The sequence below is a fragment of the Mastomys coucha genome, unplaced genomic scaffold (assembly GCF_008632895.1).
Source record: "Mastomys coucha isolate ucsf_1 unplaced genomic scaffold, UCSF_Mcou_1 pScaffold18, whole genome shotgun sequence".
Classification (NCBI taxonomy): domain Eukaryota; kingdom Metazoa; phylum Chordata; class Mammalia; order Rodentia; family Muridae; genus Mastomys; species Mastomys coucha.
The window spans coordinates 69,098,003-69,114,315 of NW_022196900.1; the positions used below are offsets into that span (position 1 = coordinate 69,098,003).

At 33.8% G+C, this 16,313-nt stretch overlaps 1 protein-coding gene across 1 annotated transcript in view; it reads left to right on the plus strand.

The window, feature by feature from the left end:
• Positions 1-16,313, plus strand: part of Faf1 (Fas associated factor 1) — a 315,310-nt gene that overhangs the window by 76,156 nt on the left and 222,841 nt on the right. The window contains exons 5-6 of the mRNA XM_031378184.1: positions 2,267-2,358; positions 9,061-9,152. Coding sequence (XP_031234044.1) covers positions 2,267-2,358; positions 9,061-9,152 — 184 coding nt within the window. The remainder of the gene's footprint in view (positions 1-2,266; positions 2,359-9,060; positions 9,153-16,313) is intronic.

The window sequence follows — 16,313 nt, forward strand, 5'->3', positions numbered from 1 at the left end:
AGTGCAGTTTTGAACCATAATTCCCCCTATCCTCCCGATGACTAGTCACTACCTAGAATGTGCAAAATGGCTTAAAGTTTTAAAATTGCATTTTATTGTTTTGTGTGTGTGGCGTGAACATGCCATGGCATGTATGTAATGGTCAGATGATAACTTTAGAGAGACATGTCTCTCTTTTTGCCATATTGATAGCTGGTATCAAATTCAGTTCTTCAGTCTTGACAGCACATACCATTAACTAATAGAGCCATCTTACTGACCTAGACTTTTCTCAAAGAAAGTAAAAAGAAGTCCTTGAGGCCATGAAGGAGTCTGTTGTGTTGTTGCTGATTTAAGTAGCTGTTTGCAATATAAATTTTTTTCTCTCATTTCATTTTCTCCTCATTGGTTTGTTTTCCTGGTTTTAACATTTAATCTTTACAATTTATTTAAAATAAAAACAATGGGATTATGTGTCATTTTAAAAATTATAGATTAACAGCAAGTTATCATAGTCAGATGGATAGATATAAGACAGATTTACACATCCTGAATGATCAGGTTATAACAATGGAGTGCCTGAAACTTACCCATACATTTGTAGATAGACTTGATTTCTACAAAAGTATTTGTGAACCAATGAGAAAATTGTACTTCCTTGTTGTGCCTCTTCAGTCTTTTGTCTTTTAATTTTATTTTAACCTTTTGGGTTTTTTTTGTCTTCACTAAATGATGTTCTTGACTGTTTTGATTTGAATTTCCTGTGTAGTCCAGCTGTGCCTTTGACTGGTTTCAGGTCCACTTACTGCTACCTTTTAAGTTTTGTCTGCCCAATAAAGCCTTTAGCTACTTCACTAGTTTCCCCTTCTCCCTCTTCTGGAACTCTGCGATGTTTCACCACAGTTTAATTTGTCTTCTAGATCATATATTGTCTTTAGTTTTTTCAGTTATTTTAAAGTATGGCATCTTGTTTCATCCTTATACCCCATGGATAGATGAGTTAGGCAGAGCTATCTATTTTATAGATGCTGAAGTAACAACAAGCAAGTGACTGTATTTCTTCCAAACAAACTCTTAATCAATTTTCTTGCAAAATGTATTTCCCTTATACTGAGGTACCTTACATTTTGTAATGTATGTACCACTCCTGTCATGTGCTGAGCACATGATAGGTTTAGGTATCTGGTGGGCCCTAAGGGGCTTGGAAATCAGAATGTTCACATGAGATTTGCCATTTGAATATACTCTGTTTATTTACTGAAACATTCCTTACAATGCCTTGATACTATAAAGATTAAGATAGTCTCATGTAAACAGACATCTCACTGAGGGAAATGGGATGGACAGGAAATGCTGTAGCCTACCACTGGGGAATCCTCTCTGGGTAAGGTTGCTTAAGGAGGGAGTTTGAGAGCTTAAGACCAGTTATGAATTACTTCAGCTGTGGCAGGCCCAGAAGATGACTCTGTTGGTAGTTCCAGAAGGTCCTTGAAAGCCTTGGCCAGCATCTAGTGCTGACAGACAGGAATGTATGAATCCAGCAATGGTCTAGGAAGCTGAGCCAGAGTCACACAGTGTCCAACCTCAAAATCCCCTTGCTTGTAGGAATCAGCACAGAGGCTTGTTTGATAAGAAAAAAATTAAATTTGAAGTACTTAATTTTTAAGCAATTATTTATTAGTCAATTGTCATTGAGTCTATATTGTATACCAGATATTAATGCCCTGATATAGTTAATTATTGTTGTTGCCTTAATAGTTACATTTGTTACATGCTGTGTTGGGAGCAAGGCAGTGCCATCTTTTGTATTATTCAGGCTACCAGGGTTTATAGCTTAGGGCTGGTTCATTAACATATCAGAACCTGCCTTGGCTTTATATCAGAGCTGCCTTGTATCTTGTAAGCATTACATTATTCTATGTCACACAATATAGCTTTATTTAGGTTCCTAACAATATTGCTTGTTAGTTTATTTTCTGTTCTATTCTTAACCACTGATATATATATATATATTTTAGAAAGCCATGCTTTTTTGAACATGAAGTTTGTAATTAGCTATTTAATAAATTGTGAAATATTTATTGTCATTTTGTAGCCCAAGTTTTTCAATGGAACAGCATTTTGTTTGATAAGAAAAAAATTAAATTTGAAGTACTTAATTTTTAAGCAATTATTTATTAGTCAATTGTCATTGAGTCTATATTGTATACCAGATATTAATGCCCTGATATAGTTAATTATTGTTGTTGCCTTAATAGTTACATTTGTTCTCTTCTTATTTGTACAGGAGAGATAAAACAGATTCTAGAAAATGAACTTCAGATACCTGTGCCTAAAATGCTGTTAAAAGGTTGGAAGACTGGAGATGTGGAAGACAGTGTGAGTTTCTTAATTGACTAGAAACAAAAGAAAATTAAGTTATATGGTTAACCGATGGTTAAATGTTATTTTTTTAGCTTTGTGTGCTTGCTTGTTTTATGAGACAGGGTCTCAACGTTGCACACGCTGACTTGAACTTCTTTGTAGCTAAGGATGGCTTTGAACTCCTGATCCTCCTGCTTTTATTCACCTCCTGCCCCCCGAATGCTGGGATTTGGCAAGCACTACTATCTTTATCCTGAAAAATTACTTTTGGATAATTTATATATGTCAGAAGTAAATTTGGTAGTAGCAATTTAGCTTAATTCCCAAATAATATTTTTCAAGTTAAATAATTTTGTTTCAGCCAGTAATGATTTTAAATGAGTTTATGCATGCAAATAAAAACACTATGTGGCACGTTTTTCCTATTTTTAAGTATTCTCTTTTTTTAGGAGGTTGGTACCTTTTTGAGAGCATTTACCTTTTCTCAAACCTTAGTGTTATCAGTGAGTGCCCTGGAATAATAATTTACTGACCGATTACTTACTGACCTGAAAGAAGTCACACACACAGCTGGGCGGTGGTGGTGCTCGCCTTTAATCCCAGCACTTGGGAGGCAGAGGCAGGTGGATTTCTGAGTTCAAGGTCAGCCTGGTCTACAGAGTGAGTTCCAGGACAGCCAGGGCTACACAGAGAAACCCTGTCTCGAAAAACCAAAAAAAAAAAAAAGAAGCCACACACACTATGTATATTTATGCCAAGTATTGCATATGGAACAAAGATAATAGGAAACTTTTAAAACTTGGAAAATTTAAATGGTAAGAATATTTCTTCATTTCCTTGGTTAGTGGCAGGTACATGAACTGAGTTAATATCTTGAGAATTTACAGAATGTACCATATTTTTCCACTAATAATGGCTATTGTTATGGACTCCTTTAACTCAGCCTCATGTATAAAGTATTTCACTTTTTTTTCTTAAGAGAGAGCAGGAATTGAAAGAAAGAAATGAGTTAGTGCTAAAGTTTTATTATGCTTAAGGTAGAAATAATTATGAATCTTCTTAAACAATTACTGAGTATATATCTATGCCAGGTATAAATAAAATGTTTTGGTTTATTATTTTATAAATGATTTGTGGTAAGTTATGCTTATAAATCATGTATATACATATACACATATGTATGTATATATATACACACACACATTGATAGGTGGTATTATATTTCATGGAGAAACTAGAATTTCAGATTCTAGGCAAGAACTTTAAAGTTTTGATACAGTTAATGATATGCTACATTAGGAGTCAGCAAGCCTCTTCTATATAGTCAGGGAGTAAATATTTATCCAAACTCTGATACAACTATTCTGCTCTTTTCCTGAAGAGCAAGAACACTCCTGACAATTTGTGAAAACCAAACAATTCTTTTTCAGTCTAACTTTACTTATGGACACAGAATTTTAACATTATAAAATTTTATGTCATGAAATAGTCTTTTGATTCCTCCCCAGTCATTTAAAAATGTAAGAGCTATTTTAACTCCCATACCATACCAAAGCAGCTTGGTTTGGCCTATGTCCTTAGTTTGTTGCTTTTTGGTGCTATGTAGTCCTCAGGTTGAAATCAAGGGATATGTACATATCAAGGGCAGCTTACAAACCTGCTTATTAACTGATCTTCACTCCTAGCTTTTGTCTATTCTGAAAAACAGGGTTCTAAAAGGTGTGAATGAGTAATTCAACAACCTTGATAGAAATAAACAGCAAGAATGAAATCATTTACATTTTTTTAAATTGAGAAACCTGTGGTAATCTAGTAATATTACATCCATTTTCAGTAGATTGCTAATTAAAAGGTAGTCATTTTGAAAATGTTCTTATGCTATTATTCTTTTTAATTGGGCAGTCTTTTAGTTACAGTACTTACATATTTTTTTATGTAGGATTTCTGTGATTTTCATGCTATCAATTTTTTGATTGCTTCCAAATTTATATTTTCATTCCACACCTCAATGAATTTACATTTCTAAGTTGACAATTAACTCTTCTATTTGCACATCTTTTTCTTCCCCTTTCTCTTCTTTCTTTCTTTCACTTTTCTCCTTTCTTCTCTGCTTTTTGGTTATTTGAGACAAGATTTTATATAGCCCAGGCTGGTCTTAAACTCATTGAGTAGCTAAATCTTTGGATTCTATATCTTTCTGTCTTTACTTCTGTTCTGTACAGTCTAGAGAATGTTCTACTATAGCTGTATTTTCAGTTTTTCATGAGTATTAGAATTTGTAGGAAGCCAAAGTAAAAGAATAAATAACAAATCTTAGATACATAGACCTCAAGGTGTCATCAGATTGGGTACTCACAACATCCAATGGAAATCAACTTGGGGAATCCCTTTAAGGCAGCCAGCTGGAGTCTCCATCCAGAGTATCCCCTCAGGTGAGACTTTGAAGTAGGAGGACAAATAGCAGCTGTCAGAGATACATCATCAAATTTTGTGCTTGCAACATCCAGCAAAAATTGACCAGAAGGTTTAGGGCAGGTATCTGGAGCTAGCTCACAGGTGAGCTTTTTCAACATGGCTGAGCTTCCCATAGTGGGACTTCCTGCTTTTCTTTTTCACGGTAGCCACTCTTATGCCATGGATGAAATAGTAACAACTCTGGACATGTTTCACCTTCTAGCTGTTTTCAAGGATAAATGTTTTTACCTTTTAGTTTGTTTTGCTGTTATCTTCTCTACCTAATACAGTGTTTGGGGTGGGGAGGCAGCCTATTGACAGACCTCGAAAGAGATTTTGAGACATTTCTGCTTGATTTGAAATGCTGGGGGACAGCCCTGCTTTCCAAGCCAGCCTACCAGATGAGCTCAGACAACATGAGGCAGTTTACCACATGGAGTATGTTTCCCCTTCCCAGGTGCTGGGATTGTGCATGTGCAGTCACCATAACCAACTCCATTCTCACATATTTTAATGGCATCTTAGACAAACCTGCTTTAAAGAGAACTGGTGATTCTCTCCTATGTTTTTTGGTTTTGTTTGTTTGTTTGTTTTACCAGTTTTCTTCAATAAAGTCAGCCTTGTGTAGCTACTGGTAAAAGAAAAAATAATGGTTGTAAGTCTTTTCCTTTATCTCACAACACCTCACAAAATATCACAAAATATACTTAGGTAATACCCATTGATTATATTTCAAAAATATTTCTTAACCAAGGATTCTTTTCAGTATTTTTATTGTAACCGCCTAATCAAGACTATTAGTATCTCTACCCAGATTAATATAATATCATTATTGTTTTCTTAGCTTTTTTTTATGGCGACTTCTAGTTCACTCCCTGCTTAGCAACTAGAATGATCTTTTAAGAAACATGAATCAAAGAACATTGCTCTTTTGTTGAAATACAGCGTTTATACATCTCTCAATTTTATAAGTGCCCGTTGAGATTTTCTACCCTCAGCTTCAATGCCATGGCTTAAAAATCTTTTTACTAGGATTGAACTTTTTACACAATCCCTGACAGACACTGTCCAATTCTTTGGAACCATTATTACCTCTAGATCTTTACATAAATGACTCTTCCTGTCTTTTGGGTTTTAGCTTTTTACTACCTGTGCAACAGACATTTTTCATTTGGCAGTCATCCCATGATTTCTCACCGTATCAGTTTAAGAAGAAGAAGAGAGGTCATGCCTGTTTCTATTACCAGTGCATATAGAGTTCTTGGTATATTGGTATCAAATAAAGGTTCATGGATAAGTGTATGAATAAATGGCCTAAAGAAAGGTTCCATTTTATTTAGCCATGCCATATAAGTTTTGATGGGGAAGATTTGATGGAGAATCATTGGGTAGTAGATTGACAAAAGTAGAATAATGACTTCATCGAGTGCTAAGAATATTTTTCTGGTAATTAAAAGGTAAAGATAAATTTCCTGTGTATATGTGTATGCACTTTGTTTGCATGCTTACATTATTGAGAGAACACACCAATTTCACAAAGGTGTTCCATATTTAACACAAAATTCCAGATTTTTATGTGTCCTGGTAGGTTGTAATCTTATAGGTAATTGTGTATTGTGTTTGTTTTCAAACCATGCACCACAAACTGTTAATACATTGTGAAGTTAACTGAATGTGTAGTAGATAACATAAAGAAAAAGGAGATTAAAAAGAAGTGGAATACAACAGAAATGTCATTCTAATGTAAATAATTAGGGTATTTATTTTTATTCAAGACTGCACTTAGTAAGATGGGCCCTCTCATGGAGCAGTTAAAAGTTCTTCCTGTGGCCTGCTTGGGTAAGATCACCTTTCTCCAGGTGTCTTTTTCTCCATCTGCAGAATTAAGGAATCCTTCTTTAAGGATTCCTTAAGCACTCCTTGCTTTTTTAACACTTACAGCCTTGCCATTATTATTTGTTTTGATTCTTGCTAGGATTGACTTTGCTACCCTTTACCTGTTTAAGCTAATCATTGTAAGGAGTTTGAGATTTGCAGATCACTCCTCTCCTAAATCTTCATAGACTGTACACTCTATACCCGTCTTATCTTTCCTTCCCCTACAGTGCTATAAGCCTTTTTGCTATGTGCCATGGAACTAATCCATCATTAGCAAAATCACTTTCATTAAACTTTTCATGTACTTTTTTCCTTTTCTGTCTTCTGAGTGAAAGCCATCTTTCTCAAGAAGTTGATTCCTTTGTAGTCTTCTTAGTGTAGTTTTATTTTGGCAGTTCTCATACAATTGGAATAAAGAGCAAAATATGTGTCTTCATTTTCAGCTCTAGATCATTATCTGTCTTTTCTATCAGAATTTCTTCAGCTTTGAATTTATGTCAAAAGGTTTCTTTATGATTGTTAACTTCTGGCTCATAATTACTCTTTGACTTAATTATTATTTATTTAATTCTAAATTCTAGCAAGACCTAGATAATTTTTTAAAAAAAGATTTATTTTGTTTTTTTTTTTTTTTTTTTTTTTTTTTTTTTTTTTTTTTTTTTTGCTTGTGTTTATGCACTTGTGGGTATAGCTGCCTCCAGAGGCCAAAAGAGGGTGTTGGCTCCCAGGAGATGGAGTTACAGATGGTTAGAAGCCGTTTGGCAAGGTACTGGGAACCAAACTCTGGTTCTTTGCAAGAACAGCAAGCAACTTACCTGCAGACTGCCGAACAGTCTCTAGTCCCTTTTACCAATGTCAATGTCTTGTAATTTATTCTTATACTGGCCACTTAGTTCCTTGGACCATCTCCTGACAAAAATAAAATCTTTGACTATACTTTGCTTCACTCATCCCTGCATGCTTTTAATATTCTATTAAGAATGGCAGAATATTTAATATTCTATTAACAATGGCAGAAGCTTTCATCTTCATTTCAAGTTCCTTTTTTCCTGAATAGTTTCACCTTTTAATTATTTTTTTTTTTAATATTCTAGCTCCCAACAATTCTCCAACTCATGCCTTCAATCCATTATTTCTGCCATTTTTTTAATTTAAAAAATTAAGCCTGGCGGTGGTGGCACACGCCTTTAGTTCCAGCACTTGGGAGGCAGAGGCAGGCGGATTTCTGAGTTCGAGGCCAGCCTGGTCTACAGAGTGAGTTCCAGGACAGCAAAGGCTACACAGAGAAACCCTGTCTCGAAAAACAAAAACAAAAAACATACAGTGTCCAAATTATTATTCATGATAAACTTACCTTTTCACAAAGCTCTGGAAGTAATGTCATAATTTAAAAAATTAGATTTATTTATTTGTTTAAACATTTGTGCTGGCTGTTTTTGTCTGAAGTGCTCTCTCTGTGTAATTTTGTTTGTTGCCTTGTTACTTTGCTCAATGAGCATAGTCTCTGATTATCCAATTTAAAGTTACAAAGCTCCCCTGATAGTCTTTAACCCCATTCCCTGCCTTATCTTCAGTTTAAAACAAAACAACAAAACAAAAAAAAACTACCACCTTCTAATTTTCAACTGAATAGATTACTTTAATCCTACTAAAACATAAGTGCTTCTCCCCTCGGGCTTCTTCCCCAAATAAGGACTTCTAGGTCATTCTAGCTATTCTTATGACTAGGGTGGTCTTTGTACAGGTGGTTGTGCAGTAAAATTCAGTGAATTAAATGCATGCCCTGTGTGCATGCTGTGGAAGTGAATTTCCTAATGTGTACAGCTGTCAGAGAAAGCATGTTAGCATGAGCTTACCAATAGATTGGGAGTCTAAAATGTAGGAGTTTTATGACAGTGAATAAATCTGGATATGGGTGTGACTCAACAGTGAGATTTAACAAAAAAGATTTCTAGAGTCTGAATAAAGTGACCTAGAGTCTACATCAAAGTCACATAACCGCTTAGGCTACATACAGCTCCTTGTTATTAAAAATCCTTGGTTTGAGGGGGTTTCTATGTTTTTTTTTCCTCTAGGTATAAAGTCTGAATTACTAATTTTTCTCTATGAGTGTACTTCAGTGGAGAATGGATGACTCTTGTGCTCTTAACTGTATGCATCTCTTATGAGCTAAAAGTTTTCATTATGCTGTAATGCTCAGATTTGTATTAATTTGCAGTAGAAATAGCGGAAACAAGATGGTTTGGATTTAGCTGCCCTTCTGTTATATTTAGAAAATTACCAAAAGACGAAAGACCAACCTAAAAGTTGCAAAGCATTCAAGAATTGTAAAAATTACTAATGTATACAACATTTATTTTTGTTTTCTCTTCTTTTCTATTCCAGACGGTCTTAAAATCACTACACTTGCCAAAAAACAACAGTCTTTATGTCCTTACACCTGACTTCCCACCACCTTCATCGTCCAGCCATGCTGGGTAAGGCATTTACTTTTCCTGGAACTATGAAAGGAAAAAAATTGATGGGTAATTTCTCTAAGTTTTGTATTATAACTAGTAAAAATTTTATGTAAGCTTTAACTTATTAGCAACTGTTAAGAGTATCAATTTTCATACTATTTGAGTGAGATTATTCATTTAATTTATGGTAGATGTCTCTTTCAAAGAAAATCTGTTGGAAAATCTGTATATTAAAAATAATTAAAACAGAATAGAACTATTGCTCAGTGCTGCATACTGTATTCAGGGTTCTGAGTTCCTTGCCAGGACTTAAGGAGTTAAGGGTAGAGGGCCAAATAACCCTTCTTTGATTGAAGGATTGGGAGGAGAAAGAATAAATGCAACTTTAGTCTTTTACTGCCAAAGAAGATACAACTCTGAAGAAGAGACAGTGAGTTATTCAGGCCTAAGCTAGAAAAACACCCACTTAGGCTCTCATAATTTTCAGGTTAGAAAGGCTTGTTACTTTCAGTTCTCATGGAACTCAATACATGTGTGCAGTGATCCCGTATCTAGTTGCATGTTAATTTAGTAGTAGTAAATGAAGCAAATCGCTTATATATACTGATTGTACTAGTAATAAAACAATGTTTTTTTTCTGAGTCCCTATTATCTCAAAACTAGTTTGAAGCTGACCTTGAAATTTTTAGTATTTATGTTCAACTGCTGATTTTGTTGTTGCCGGAATGCTATGCTGTGCTCATGGAGATGGTCATCTTCATGCCACATACCTTACCTTTGATTAATAATTATTCATTCCTTATGCCTACAGTGCCTACTGTACTGCTTAAATGTAGTACTTATAGGAGAATAAAAAGTGTTTTTTAGTTGGCTTGTTGATTTTTACCCAATTTCAATGATGTTGTTGCATGGGTAGGAACAATGAGGAAAGTTCAAAGGAAGACAAATGATGTAGTATTGATTTTTGAGGTTTATATGTAGAGACTTATGACTTTGAAAAAGTTGCATTAATACACATTTAATTGAGACCTCTTAAAAAACGAGAGCTCATTTTATAGATGTTTATTTGTTTTTATAAAACCTTTGAGTTTTTTCTCAGTCACAGTATATTATTGTAAGTTATTTACTAAAGCAGATATAAATTACTATGGTTTTAACTTCAAGTTTTTTCTTCAAGACAGATAATGATTTTTCTTCAAGTTTGGTCAGGACTGTAAAGATTCTGCCTCCTTTTCTTACCTTCCTGTCTTGATTTTACTGCCACTAGGGGGTGCCTGGTAATTGAGTCTTTGTATTGACAATTTCTTTCTGGTACCAAAAAATTAGAACAACATAAATTATAATATGAACATTTGTGATTGAGTTCATAATTATTTTAATGTAAATGTTGGTGTTTTAAAAAAACAAATTTAAGCTGAGAATTTAAGAGTGAAGTCTTTAGTCATAATCTTAGTGACAGATGAAAGCATTTTAAATCCTATAAGAACAGAGCTCAGTTATGATTGAAAGAGTGCTGTATATTCCTGTGGTACAACTGCAGATGAAATTATAATTCATCATAAAATTATAAAATGGGGAGTGCTACTTACACATGGTTCATATTATTATAGAACAATTCAGCTCATCAGTATGTTTTTTATTAATAGATAAAAGACAAGCTCTGCTCTCTATGAGCTTGTAGCCTATTCATTAAAGGTAGTGGGACTTTAAAATTTTTCTTATCATTCCAGATAATTTTATTAATTATCCCTCATTGCTTATCATAATCCTCAAACTAAGACTATTTTATCCAGTCTCTTCTGTAGTATTTTTTCCCCCTCATTTGCTCTAATTGTTGATATCCTTGAGAGTTCTTTTCTCTTATTATACTTCTTGGAATCTGTTTTCAACCTTTTAAAAGATATTTAAATAACTGAGAAATTTTTATTTCAAACTCTCATGTCCCAGTTTTCTTGGAGGTTTTCATTTATGTATCACATATAATTCAGAGTTAGAGGTTTAGAACTGACTCATTCCCTTTCTGGGCAACCTGTATAACTGCCCACATAAGCATAGATTTAAGTGAAGACTGTATGTGCTGAGGTAGGAACTGACTTGGTGATTGTTAGAAAGGTCATTTAGTAGGAATTTTGATTGGTTTGTTAAGGTAAATTTTGACAGAATAGTAGAAGTGAGAATTGGATTTTAGTACATTTTAAAGTGAGAGATGAAAACACATTATATCCACAGAGAACTTGATTGTATAGGGAAGTGAGTTTAAGAGAGAAGAATTACTTGGAATAGGAGGTGAACAAGACAGCAAATGTGAACAAGTAAAACAAGCAAAGCCTGGTGCCTGGAAGGGGTATGGAAATGTTAGTCTGCGGGAGCTTCTGTTACAGAATAGTGTAAAGGGGGTGGTTTAGCAACACACTTTTAGTACTTTAGATTTACAGTCAAATGCAGGCTAGGTCAGTTTGTGATGAAGGCATTTTCCTGACTTGTAGATTGCCAGTTTCTCACAATATCCTTGCTTGGCAGGAAAAGGAAAAGTGAGTGAACTGGTTTTTTTTTTTTTTTTTTTTTTTTTTCCTTCTTATAAGAACACCAATCCCATGGGATTACGGCTTCAACCTTATGACCTGAATTAGCTTCTTAAGACCGTATTTCAGATACCATGAAATTGGAGTTTAAGGCTTCAACATATGAATTCTAGGGGTAATTCCAAGGGTCAGTTCTGAGTAGGGAGACAGGATTGGACTCCAGGATTAAGTATTGAAATCAAGTTAGCTCACAGTTAGAGGCATTAGTAAGGTAGATAGACAATTGGTGCCAAATTGGAGAATATCTCTGATTTTTAGATTTTAATAGTGATAGTAGCAATGACATAGTCCAAGTTATGGAAAATGCTAAAATAAAAAATATATGTTACTCAAAGGGTAAAAAGGATTTCAAGAAAATGTAAAGTATTTGATAAGGGATGTTGACATAATAATTGCCATTTCTGCCAAGCCCTTTGCACATAGTATTTTCCTTAAATTCTTACAGTAATCATAAGTAGATATTTTTACCCACATTTTGCACTGATGAAATTGAGTAAAAGGTGAGGTGAGGACAGATTGTAGACATTCTGGTTATTTTTAGTCTATACTTCAAAACATAAGCCTAGGTATCCATCTCACAACTAACAGTGTTAGACATTAACCTTAATACATCTAGCAGAAGACTTAGTTGCCATATCAGTCGATAGGAATTGAAAAAGAAGTATAGGAAAACAACAGTAGAACAAAACAGCATTCAGTTGAAAAACAACTCAAGTATATTAACAATATCTGTAAATAAGGTGGTATTAAACTATTTTATTAAAAGCAGCTGCCCTCAGCCTTGTCTGGTAGAGTATGCCTGCAGGCTCCTTACTCCCAGTTTTAGAAGCAGAGTTTGAAGCAGTGTAGCTCATTTGAGGTCAGTTAGGGCTAAGACAGAAATTTGGGTCTTCAAAAATTCCTTTAAGGTAATAGCAGAAAAAAATGGAAAAAAAAAGGAGAAGGAAGTAAGGCCTAAGTACTCTAGGATAATATTACTGAAAATAATGTAGTATAATAATGTTAATAATACTTTACCTTCATTTTAAGGCAAATATCATCAAGGAACAATTTGCCAGTAATCTATACAAAACAATAGTTGTGGACTTGTATGTTCAAGTCAGTAAAATTAGCAAGAAAGATAGATGAGTCATAATTGTATATCAGATTTATTTTCTGATTTTGTAAGCTGTAGCACATTTGAGTAACTCAATCAAACATGAAATACTTAAGAAAATAGACCAAATGCCAATTTAAAAGAATCAAGGTCATATTTGACCACATTCCTATACCTTTGCTCTCATAAATTTAATTCTAATTAACATTATTACTAGACTTTTAAAAGTAAGATCTTAAAATATTAAGTTTGTAAATGTTTTTTAATAAGGAGTTCTTTAAAAGTGGCTCATTTTAAGAAGATGACATTCTGGATGAAAAAAGAAACCTGTCCCCAATTAAAACATCAATGGCAGTCACAGCACATCTAATTGGAGTGATGCACCAAATCCATTTATACAGTTTACTGCCTATTGATAGGTTGGTGACTACTGAGATTTGCTTGTTAGCATCACACTTCGAAAAAGAGCTGCAGGTATTCTCTATGATGGGAACTTATTTAATGGACAGTCAGAAAGTTGCTCACTAATTCGTGAAGCAAGAAATTTAATACATTGCAAATATGGTTATTTCTTTATATTTTCCCTCAACAAATGGAATTATGTTTATATATTTTTACTATTTTTCACTTGTGTAGATCACAATATATCAGTATCACCACTAATTACCATGTTTTGATTAATCTTACATACTTTGGTTAAGTCATTTTGTTGAATACAATTTATCACTGTATTGATAAACTGTAATTATAGGCATAAGGCCACCTGGAATTTGAAATTATCTTGAAAAATGCTATTAGGAGTTATGTAAAATGAAATGTTTGTTTATCTAGACCTATTTAATTGTCAGCAAAGAAAGCAATTAAAAGTAGCTGCAGACTCAGAGGCCAACCTTTGTTAAACATGGCTTTAAGATTGTTACAGAACTTGTGGTGATGATAACATGGTGTCTTGGAAGATGTTAACAACTGTAGCGGAGTGTTAATTAAGAATGATGTAATCTTCAGCTCAGAATTATTAGTATCATGTTAGTTTAGCTGGACAGAAGCAAAACCTAGTTTTGGTTATGATAATAGCTCAAGTCATATTTATAGTGGAAAGATTAACATTTTATTTTTATGCTGTTCCCAAGACAATTTTAAAATCCTCAATGAAATACAATCATATGTAAACATCAAGGCCTTAGCTCATTTACATATGTGCCAGATTTTCAAACTGATTGCTATTTGAACCTAATCTGTCATTGCTGGCTGCATTAGCTACAACAAACATTACATTTACATATTGATTTCTTATTTTGTTTTAGTGTAAATAATCCATAATTATAGTAAATTTGGTCTTTTGTTGACAAGAGCTCATATGACTCTTAAGTTTAGAATGGAAATTTAAATTACATGTGTTTTGCTTTTTAATTCAAAATCTCAAAGGATATATGATGTATCTCAAAGGATATAAAGATAATTGTAGTTCACAAAATATTAAAAAAGACAAAAGGAAAATCTTAATGTTTAGAAAGATACAAATTATATTTTTCTAAAATGATGAACATTTTATCATTAAAATTTTGGTACTTTAAATAAGTTACTATTCTGGCTTCAGTTATTAGACTATATTTAAACAGCAAAATCTGATATAAATGGATGTAGTGATCTATTTATATCCAGCTCAAGAAAGAAATGTAACTAACAGAAATGAAATGATACTTCTAGTGTCTGTGCTGGTGTTAATACTTGTCCTTATTACATACCTAAGTAATGTAAGGAGTATAATTTTACTACTGACAATGTATAGATTTCATTAGATACACAGTATTTTAAGTAGCAATGGCAACAAACTCCCACTTCTGTGTAAACAGATTGAAAGTATATTGTAGTATTTTTGTGCACAGTTAGTTGGAAGAATGGTGGCTACCCAATTACTTAAGCACTGACAATGTGGTAAACTTTATTAAGGAAATTTAACTTATATACTCTAATTTTCCAATTCTTAAAAGTCTAATAGCAGGTTCAAAAGCCTGAATTAAACTGATAACAGACTTCTCTTGTTGCAGAAACTGTAAAACACTTTGCATTGTCAGTTATGTTGTAGCAAAATATGGTAGGTGGGTGGCTTTAACAACAAGCATTTATTTTTCATACAGAAGTTGGAAGTAGTCCAAGTTCAAGGTGCCAAGCAACAGATTCACTTCTTAGTAAGGGCCTTTATCCTGGCTTGACAAGCTTCTTGCTAAATCTTCATGTGTTAGAATTGAAAAGGCCTCTACTTTCCTAGTTATCTTGTGAGAATACTAATCTGATCATGGGACTCTTATAGCTTCATCTAAGTACAATTACTTCAGAAAGCACCCACCTTCAAATACTATATATCATACTAGGAGTTAAAATTTCCATCTGAATTTTGAGAAGGACATGAACATTTAGCCCTGAAATTTAAGTGTAAATTTCTCTTTTCTCCTTTGTTTGATTTTGGTGGTTTAAAACAATGCGAGTTTTCTCTAGATCTCTTCAAACTGAGTAGGCTTTCAGGTTATGATTTAGGAGAACTGAGCCTTTTCCTACTGAAGACTTTCAGAGGGGATTCTAGAATGAAGGAATTGCTGAGAGGATCTTTGGATTACTGTTACTATTGATTGAAGACAATATTACTCTCTTCCCATATTTTTAAAATGAAGAAAGTGGTTGGATGCAGTTACTTGTTCCTTTTATCTCAACTATTAGATAGACTAAGACAGAGGGATCATTTGAGCCTAGGAGTTTGGAGCCAAACCAGGACATTGTAGTGATGCTGGCTCTTAAAGAAAAGTTAGATCTTACGTCAACTCAATATACAAACTAGCATTATCTGAGGGAACCTTAATTGAGAAAACACCTCCATAAAACTGGACTGTAGGCAAGGATGTAAGGCATTTTCTTAAGTAGCAACTGATGGTGGAAGGTCCAGCCCATTGTGTGTGGTGCCATCCCTAGGATGGTGGTCCTGGGTTCTAGAAGAAAGCAGGCTGAGCAAGCTATGAGGAACAAGCCAGTAAGCAGCACCCTCTGTGGCCTCTGCATCAGCTCTGCCCTCAGATTCCTGCCCTGTTTGAGTTCCTGTCCTGATTTCCTTCGATCATGAATAGCAATGTAGAGGTATAAGCCAAATAAACACTTTACTCCCCCACTCCCCAGAAAAAGAAAAGTTAGTAAATGCATGAAAGTAATAATGATAAAATATATGTATAATGTTTATTACTTTGCCTCTTAGGCATTTAATGTGGTTAGCTTTCACTTAATTTTCTTTTATTTTGATTTGTTGCCAACAGCCACTTCCTTAAACAACTTTTGATTATATTTTAAACATTAGTTTTAGTCTGTTGGTTAAAGCAAACACTAATAGTTTTTTTTATAATTTTGTGAGAATATAATAATTGTCTATAACTTAAAGTCCCTTTTTTTCTTTTTTTATTAGATATTTCCTTTATTTACATGTAAATTTCTCCATTCCCAGTTTCCCCTCCAAAAAAC